We start from the raw sequence: 10,091 nt of genomic DNA on the forward strand, positions 1-10,091 counted from the left end.
TTATCAATTATAACTACCCAAGTTTCACGGAAGGTTTCTTGTTGCTTGAAAACGATTGTAATTGGATTTTCACTTTATTGAAACGCGAGCTTATTAGGGCTAACTTTTCTACGACTCTACGATTTAAGAGGTTTTCGACTCTCTGAGTTTCTTAAAAATAACCTGATTCGTACTTTTTTTATATAATCACGACAGATATGAAAACTGAGCAGTACGTTTTTATAATTTTTAAGATGGAATCATTGTGACCGATCAGGCTTATCACCTGTAATATCGTGAGGCTGTCCGACTTGCGATTCTCGTCTTTTGGTGGTTGTTTGGCTCAATTGGCAGGTGATAGCTTCCACCTGCAGGTCTTTGTCCCTATCGTGACAATCATCGGTCTCGTTTAGGGCACTGAATGATTTCTTATTTTTGGGCATCGCCATGACAACTGTACACACTAATTAAACATATTATTCATAATTAATTAAGGAGCATTTCATCCTTTGATTAGGAATATATTTATACAACTCAAGAATCATTCCCACATAGTCTTTTGTTGACACTTTCAGACTACCTAGCCTCTGGGTATTTACTAATCATTGGGTCAATTTCATGGCTTTACGATAACGAAGACTCCATACATCCTACATAAGAGTGGATCGTATCCTTCACCTCGGTTCACAATGTCTCATCGCCGATGGGAACATCGGAAATCCGACCCCCATCTTACATAATCTTCACTATAGCTTCAACTTGTAAGGACCAACGTGAATATACGAAACACGAAACGCCCCTCACGACTACTCCATTTGTATCTAGTGCTGACAAGACCTCTCCAACACCTTTCCCGGGATGTTACAACCTATTCTCCTCTACCCAACTGAGAGACCTTCATAAACCAATATGACTTCCATTAATCACAGACAAAGGTAGTGAGTGTATCTATGAGGAGAACCCTAACATATAAATATCAAGGAGTTATACCTCGGTCGAGTAACTTTACTCGGTGCTGCTTACCTACTTAATTGTGTTTTGATAGCCGCGGGAAGAGGATTGCTGCAGAGCATGCTGGTAATATCTTCGGCCGTCCATTAGTCAACTATTAGTCAACGATGATTATCCAACGATGGGTAATACTTCCCGCTATAGGCAATGTGGTGCTGACCCCAGATCCGATCTCCCTGCAGCCAACCTTAAACATGCATCACGGCGTTGCTACCATCCTCCATCGCAACCTCCCCCGTTTCCAGGTTCTCGGGGCTTGAGTACTCCAGTGTACTTTCACGAGAATGTTGCCCTTTTGACTATAACTACACACCCTCCACGTGGCTCGCCCTTGTAGATGCCTCGTTGGGTCGGGTGTAACGAACTGCATGCTGCTACCCGTTCATACCTACCCGTACCTCCATGTTTCTTACATGCATGAGACCCTCGGGGACATTCCTTGATCATCTACAACACGTGGCGGCAAGGAGAGGGACCTGGCAAGTTATAAACCGGTTCAGACAATGGGTCTGGTATTGTTAGCTTGCGAGTGTTGGTTCTAGCGTACCTATTTATGGACGGAGGTAACCCCTTTCCCTTTCCCCTCTTCTGTTTATATAATCTACCTACACAGCCCTGTTTCATCTCCAACATCCGAGTACCTACACGATATGTGACTACAGTCGAGTGGAGAGACAATGCTCTCTATTTGCAAAGATACCGATAAAGTATTTCACTCAAGCAACTACCTTGACGGCACATAGCGACGCCACCCCTTTCGTGTAACCGGATTTCTGAACAGGCCCTGATAAGGCGGTGTTTGTACAAGATAAATTAATACTACCTACATGTACATCATTTCAACCGGTGTAAAAAATGGTAATTCACGGTCCCTGGTTGACAGTGATGAATCATAAATACCACCTTATGTTTGCCAAGCCGCCGAGGTCTCTAACTAACAAAATACCTACGTGGTTGCTGAAAATCTTGTAATTACATATAAAAACCATGTTTGAACATCGTATTATTATCCAGCTTTATAAACTACAGTAGTTGAATACTTGAACAATGAGCTATTGTCCTGAGAACAGTAGAGCATTATCACAAGTAGATAACAACCACGTGGACAAATTTCAAATTGAATGGTACCTACAATGATAATAATGAGGACGATGATAATGTTACTTCACAAGGGACAGTATAATTTTGACAGTACCGTCCAACATTCAAATAATCTTCAAGCACTTTAGTTATAGCAACGTCGGCTGTAATGTAACTCATGAATCACTAGGGCGCCAAGGTGGGATTTGGTGACTATTTTACACTTTGGTAAACTGTATTTGATGATCTCAAGATCGTTTTTTACTTTGGAGTTTTCAAGTGACTATTCCCTGGGGACTGCTTGGGGCGTTAGTGATGGTTTTACGTACTTATCCATAATATATATACAAACATGATTAGTAGCACTAGTCCCTCACATTTCGCAATATAAAACGCACCATACTTGATAAAAGCCCCTAACCACCTGCATATACCCCTATTAACTTGTCACTGATAAACATCACTCTTCACCCAAATTCAAAACCATAAAAATATAAAGATAATTTACATATTCATGAAACCTAAGTAGGTAGGTAGGTACCTAGGTATGTATTCTAAGATAGAGTGGCAACCCCTTATTCTATATATGACAGCCACTTCCAACACGCGATGTTATATACGCACGCAATGACTTCAAACGAACCTTTGTATCGGACCATCACCCGTATGCCTCCTAAACGTACCCACGTACCCACGTACCCCAGTCCTAGATACATATATAAGCCCTCACCAAAGCCTCACCGAACACCCATCTCCCTCAAACAACTCCTCACAATCCCCACCGCCTCATCCACCACCTCCTCCCCGCGACGCCACGTATACAGCTTGACGCCCTGCCGATCCAGCGTCTCCTGCGCGCGCTGCAGCCGGCGGAGCCACAAGTCCAGCTTCTTATTCGCCACCGCCGCCGCCGGTGGCGTCAGGCTCCCGGTGCTACTCGCGTAGCTGCCGTAATTACCACCACCACCGCCGCCGCTAGCGGCGAGAGAAAGCGGCTCGAACTCCGCCTCCGAGCCCTCCGTCCGGCGCCGGTTCAGGCCGAAACTGTTACTAGCCGCGGCGAGGCGCGGGCTAGGACTCGATCGCGCCGTCGTAGAGCCCGACGACGTAGCTTTGCGCCTTGGCGGTGGCGGTGGTGGGGGAGGGAGTAGGACGTTTTTCGACGAGTTCGAGCTCGGGTTGGTGGTGGTTTGGCCGTTGCTCCGGGTTTTTGCCAAGGCCGTTCGCTCGTTCGCGCCCGCGCTAGTCTGATCGACCAAGCTTTGCATTTGCGCGAGCGGGCTCGGTGTTATCGATTTGTTGCTGGTAGTCGGCTGGCTAGTCTTCCGCGGTGCCGGTGGCGGAGGCTTTTTGTTGAGCGCGTCCCCGTTGTTACCATTTGTAAGCACAGGAGAGGCTGAGGTGCTCTGCAGTGAGCTCGGCTTTACTGGTTTGGGTGGTGGTGGTGGCTTGCGCGCTAGGAGATCTGTAGGTTTCACGGGCTTGGCCACTACTTTTGAGTCCGAATTGACTTTGCGAAGCGGTTCTAGTGGTGCATCTTCCGAGAGGTCAATTAGGTCACCGGTGGCCGGTTCGTTAACAGGTTTGGGCGTAGTTGCCATTCGAGGAGGTAACGGAGGTCTTCCGAGCGAATCATCGCCTTTACTAAGACTCATCTCGGAAAACCTCTGATTAAACCCGGAGTCAAAATACCCTGTCTGCTCGGGTGTCGTAACATCGCGGATGAAAATCGCAGCGATCCTCCCCGGATTTGCCACTGCTAGCTCCGTGTATACTTCGAGGTCCGCTTCACCACTATCGCCGACCAGCAGAAATTTTCGCTCCGGAAAATCCCTCATGATTCTTTCTAACGTGCCCTTCTTGCGCTCGGCTACGGGCTCGAAGATTCCCTGGAGCACGCCGGTATATTGTTTGAGATGTAGTGACCCAGGCGGAAGGCCCGCCAGCTTGAAGAATGTGGCTAGAACCGGGTACAGCTGCCACGGGCTATTTGAACAATAATGGATGCGTACGCCGAGGTCGTGTAGTGCACCATACCAATCCCGAACGCCGTCGATAGTTAAATCACGCAACTCACACGCAAACGTGTTCCGGAAGACCTCCTTAGTGCCCAGGGCGATGTTTGACCGTTTGACTGTGTCATCGATATCACTGATTAGACTGACTCCCTTCGGCTCGATGATCTGCACGGGTTCTTCGCAAGAGATATCTTCGTTCACGAACACGCGCACGTGCGTTGGCACGAAGTCGAGAGGCACCCTGGTTGAGAAATGTCCGGCGTCATTAGTCGTTACAGTACGCGATTGGGCTTGCGACCCATTGTAGAAGAATAACGTAATGGGTAGTTGAACTATAGGTGTTGTCAAGAATGGCGCGATGCGGGCCATTAGATTCGCGTTTGCAATTGCGAGTTCGGCTTCTGTAAGCTCAGATCCTCCCGCCGTGTTTGTACGCCCTCTAAGAATGGGAGATGTTGGTGCTGATGGAGGCGATCGGCTGCCACTTTGCGAATGTTGACGTAGGCGCCGTGTGCTTCCTTCGATATCAGAGCTCTCGTCTCTCGGGCGTTCACTATACTTTCCTCTCTGCGCAACCTCTTCTTCGGCTTTTCCTCTACGCTCAATTTCCCTCGCTTCTCGCGCGATGCTCTCGTGCTCGCGTTCTTCCTCGTGCTTTTGGTGCATCCTCCCCAAAGAAGGTTCCGGAGTAGGTGACGAGTCAGGCTGCTGCGCCCTCGGAACCGGTATACCGCTCAATTGTCTTGCCAGCCCGATCCATAATCTGTTAGTCCGTGTCATTGGGCCTCTGTGAGGGTTGTATATCCAGCCTCGGACATCCACATCTACGATTGCTTTCTCATCTTCGTGTCTTGACCACTCGTTCCTCCAGTATTCCTGTTCGTTCATGGCTACAGTCGAAGTAGGCGGCGGCCCTCCCGGATTTTCAAATTGTCTAGGTTGGTTCCTGGCATGCCTCTTCGCATATGTCGGAAATAGAACCATCTGTTCGTTTCCTTTTGTTACGAAAGCCACGTCTGGGAAAGATCCAGGTATTGTGATATTGGAGGTATCGAACTCCCTTGATCTTGTCTGATTATATGACTCCCTAATCTCATTCACGGCAGTTGTAGTGGCTCTGTACATGCTGCCCGCCATTGCCGCGAGCTTCTTCCTCCTCGCACCCCTTTCGCGTCCGCCCTCGGCGCCATAATTCCCGCTGCCCACGCCATTTTCAGGCATGTAACTCATCTTACCCGGCGTAGCTCTAGACCCATCCTTCGCAGGTTTATTACTGGGTGCTGGTAGACCGAGAATCAGCCGTCGCACGTGGTCGACGAGACGCGACTGTTCACGGCGACGGCGCTGGCGGTCAAGGATAAAACGGTATATGCGACTCTGAACGCGGTGCTTGTAGTAGGGGAGCGTATCGAGGTGGAAGCCAAGGATGCGCTCGCGGTATCGTTCGCGCAGACTATGTGGAAATAGGTACTGTAGGAGTGATCGCTTATGATGGGGATGAGGTCGCGGTGGTAGAAATCGACGAGGAGGAGCCACTTTGGAGGATTGCCAATATCGGCGTGGCTATGATCGTATTATAATAGGGATCGCCTTTTCTCTCGAAGGAATATATAGAAATGTATAGGTAGTCGTATTATACATATCTATGTAAGGTATATATAAGTCAAGTTACAGCCTCGCTGCTTATGACGATCGCAACGTGATAGGAACTCGGCCAGGTGGCTGATGTCTTTGGAAGATTGGAAGGCGAGTGAGAAGAGAGAATTGAGCAATGACCAATAAAATCAACACATGGTATATAAAATTAAGGGGTCCGAGTTGGAAAGGGCACTTGCGACACACAAAATTCTATCAGATGACTCCGTCTTGTCCATCGCGGTTGTAAAAAGTTGGTGCTTGTGCCGTCGAGTCTCACCCGGGGAAAGTGGAAGGTGCATTTTGGTCATTTTGGTGGGGGCTGCGCACTGGTGACATCAGCTAAGAATTCAGAGCCCAGACCAGGCAAGATCCCTGTCCCTGTCTTGCATTCAGGGGTAGCATTCATACCACCAATTAATATTCATATATAGAATATACTATCTACGAGACACTAACTGCTAAACTGCTAAATGTTGGCTGTCTATATCGTTATTCAGCTCAGAACTTTATGTTGTTCTTGAGGCAATTCGTCATCCGTTCTCACAAGTCATAAGATAATGGATATCTCAGCTTCGTTGATGACCTAGGCTGGTTTGAATACATAGGTAGGTAATAACAGGAAGGTTACAAGTTTTATTAAAGACGACGAGTCTTGGCTCAACAGTATCGTCACCCGATCTATCTCTTCTTGACCCTCCCGCTATTCTTGGACTTTTTCTTCTTGTCGTTCTTGAAATTTAGAACGGCACCCTTGCCCGCTCTCTCGGCAGAACCCTTCTTCCACATGCCTTCAGTCCGAACCGACTTTGCGTCTAACTTCTTCTTGTCCTTGTTGCTAAGTTTGCCGTTCCCTTTCTTCTTCAACGACTCCTTTAGCCCATTCAGCTCCGTCCTACCAGCCTCCTTAGCCTTCTTCTTATCATGTTGTGTTTCAAACCACGTCCGCTTCGGCCTTGACTTGATCTCGTCTTCGTGAATAACCATATTCTCACCCTTCTTAATCTCCATCTCTACCTGCGCCAGTTGCTTCTCTTCTTTTTCTTCCTTAGCAATGGCCTCTATCTCATCTGCCATCTCATCGATCTTGGCTTGCCACTTATCAGCATCAGCCGGATCAATAATCAAACTGCTAATCTTAGCTCCCTGTGCCTTTCCTGCTTTAACTGCTGCTTTGACCACCTTACGATCAGGTTCCGCGGCGAGGGTGATAGCAACACCTGACCGCCCGGCCCGAGCAGTACGTCCCACACGATGAACGTAGATCTCATGGGTTTGGGGGCCCTCGTAGTTGATAACAGTATCTACCCCCTTGATATCAAGACCTCGAGAGGCCAAGTCGGTAGCAAGTAAAAATGAGACCTTGCCATCACGGAAAGACTCGACGCTAGATATACGCTGCAAGCGGTTAGAAACTAAATGTTTAACTAGGTCCGGGAAAACTAACCTGTGCTTGGTTCATGCTCCCGTGTAATTCAGCACAAGGTAGGTTGAATAAGGCGAAAATAATCCGAGCACGATGCGCTTCTTTCTTCTGTCTAAAGAATATGATGACTCGCTCAGTATGCATCGTTTTGCAAATATGGATGAGGTAGCCCATCCTTTTTTCCTCTCGGCCTGGCCTTAACCTGACGAACTTTTGCTCTAGCTTGTCATTCGTCTTCCTCTGAGCGTCGACCATCACTCGCACTGGCCTATTTAGACCTGCGCGGATGAGCCGGTCGACGGATGAAGTCATGGTAGCTGAGAAGAGCATCGTCTGCCGCGACTTGGGCAAGGTAGTAAGAATTTCATTCAACTCGTCGGCAAACCCATCTTCTAGCATTCGGTCGGCTTCATCAAGGACCAGAATCTCTACCGTATCCGTCGAGAAGCTCGCTGAATTGCGCATGTGATCAATGAATCGACCCGGTGTCGCGATAATAACATCGGGCCTTAGACGTAATTCTGCTTCCTGGACTTTCAAGCTCAGCCCACCTACCGCTAAACAGAACTTGATATCCGTGTGGCTCGCGAGCTTGGTAGCGACTGCGTGACATTGTATAGCAAGTTCTCGAGTAGGCGTCAGGATAACAACGCGACTCGTAGCGATCTTATTCGGCCGGTATAGTAGTCGCTCTAGGATGGGGACGACGAACGCGGCTGTTTTTCCGGAACCTGTGACAGCGCCACCAACTAAGTCTTTTCCTTCTAATGCGAGTGGGATTGTTTTTGCTTGAATTGGGGTGGGTTCGTTGAAACCGACGGAATTGAGGCCGCGCAGAATGGGTCGCGAAAGGGACATGGTCTGGAAAGACGACTTCCCCTTCTGTTTTCCCGCCGGCTTTTTCTCTTCGGGCGCAAAGAAAGCCGCTCTCTTTGCGGCTTCTTCGGCATCTTCCTCCTCGTCTGTATCATCCGATTGGGCATCATCATCGGGGTGACCGACCGGCGTCGCGACGGAATCGTTGTCGGAAGCATCGCCCTCGTCGTCTTGATCCTGATCCGACTCATCCTCTGCCGCATCTTCGCCCGACTCTTCATCCGAAGCGGCGCCCATGCCAAACCCATCTGCAGCTAGAACCTCGTCGTCTTCGTCATCGAGCTCGATATCCTCATCTTCATCGTTATCACTAGCGTCACTAGTGACCTTTTGTCCCTTGCCGTTTACTTGCGCATCCTCTCCTATATCGCCTCTCCTCCTTCGCACGATTTCATCCACGTCCACGATTCTTTTCTGAGCATTCCCGTTCATGCCCTTTTTTGCGCCGTCGAACCCCCAACCCTCGAAGTCTTCCGTTCTGAAATCGGTAGTAACATCTTCGGCGAATTCGAAATCAGAGTCCATAGCTCCATCGTCTTCGTCTTTCTTTCCCCAGATGCCATTCTCTTCCTCCTCATCTAGGCGGGCAGATTTCTTGCTCTTCTTAGCCTTCTTCTTTGGTGGGATTGGCTCGGGTATCGCTTCTTCCTCATTAGGGAGCTCATCGTTGTCGGACAGGGTATAAATAAAATCGTCGGCTTTGCGCTTAGAAGCCATATTGAGCCGAGTCGCATTTAAGTCAAACTGTTCGGAAAACAGCTTGATCTTGGTGCAAGGTTTAATTGAGAAAACTTCAATGTTCTAAGGGAAATTTATTTTTTATGCCGGGCGGTGAGCTGTAGCCCCACTAAATAACCTACATATTCAAAGTCCCCGCCATGTGGTATTTCGTGTAAGACCATTGGCTAGAATTTCCATGGAACGACGGCGGACGATAATACCAAATCCGTTAACCCGTTAATTCATTTTATATATTACGATATATATAATATAAATATATAATAAACTTTAATTATTAATATTATATTTTATTATTTATAAAAGTTATAACATTAAAAAACGTTATAAATTATAAAAAATTATAACGTTTTTTAATTTATATTATTTATAATATATTAAATTTAAAATTATTTTATTTAAGCTTAAATATTTTATATTTAAATTATTTTAAAATAATTTTTAAAATTAATTAATAATTATTTTAATATTATTATTATAAAATTTTATTTTAATAAAAAGTTTTAAATACGAAAATTAATTATTTTATTTATTTAATAAATTATTTATATTTTATAAATTAAAACCGCGAAAAAAATATTAATATATATTAAACGTTATTATTTACGAAATTATAATTAATTTTTAATGTTTAAAATTTTCGATTTTATTTATTATAATAAATAATTAAATTTTTAAATTAATAATTATTTTAAAAGTAATATTTAAAATATATTATTATTATTAAATGTTTTTTATATTATTTTTAAATATTAATTAAAATAAAAATAAAATAAAAATAATTTTAAATATATCGGTTATTTAAATATATTTATTTAAATTTATTATTATTAAAATAATTATTTTATTATTAAATAAATTAATATATACCGGGTTAATATAAATATTTATTTTTATTATTATTATAATAATATTTAATATAAATATTATTAAAATAATTAAATAAAACGATATAATATTAAAAAAAATTTTAATTAATTTTATAATTTATATAAACGCGATTTAAAAATAAAATAATATTAATTATAATAATATAAATAATTAAGTTTATTAAAAAATATAAATATAATTAAAAAATATTTATTAATTTAAATTTATTTTTATAATTATTAACCGGTAATTAATATTATAATAATTTTAATTTTTAATAACGATGTTTTTAATTATAAATTTAATTATTAAATGAAAAAGTTTATTTAATTTAAAGTTATATTTATAATTAATTAAATTTATTAAATTAATAAAAATTAACGAAATAAATATATATATTTAAATTTTAAATTATTAATATAATAATTTTATTAATAAATATTTTTTTAATCCTTGTA

General features: G+C 43.8%; 1 protein-coding gene across 1 annotated transcript; it reads right to left on the reverse strand.

Moving 5' to 3' along the window:
• Positions 1 to 2,408: 2,408 nt before the first annotated feature.
• On the reverse strand, positions 2,409 to 8,742 carry F4807DRAFT_471667 (uncharacterized protein; the record flags this gene model as incomplete). Its single annotated transcript, XM_048002943.1, has 3 exons — positions 2,409 to 5,651; positions 6,420 to 7,121; positions 7,171 to 8,742. The coding sequence occupies 3 exons, from the start codon at positions 8,740 to 8,742 to the stop codon at positions 2,808 to 2,810; spliced, it is 5,118 nt and encodes a 1,705-aa protein (XP_047857732.1). The 3' UTR covers positions 2,409 to 2,807.
• Positions 8,743 to 10,091: the final 1,349 nt, after the last annotated feature.

This window comes from Annulohypoxylon truncatum (genome assembly GCF_022578515.1).
Source record: "Annulohypoxylon truncatum strain CBS 140777 unplaced genomic scaffold F4807scaffold_5, whole genome shotgun sequence".
Lineage (NCBI taxonomy): Eukaryota > Fungi > Ascomycota > Sordariomycetes > Xylariales > Hypoxylaceae > Annulohypoxylon > Annulohypoxylon truncatum.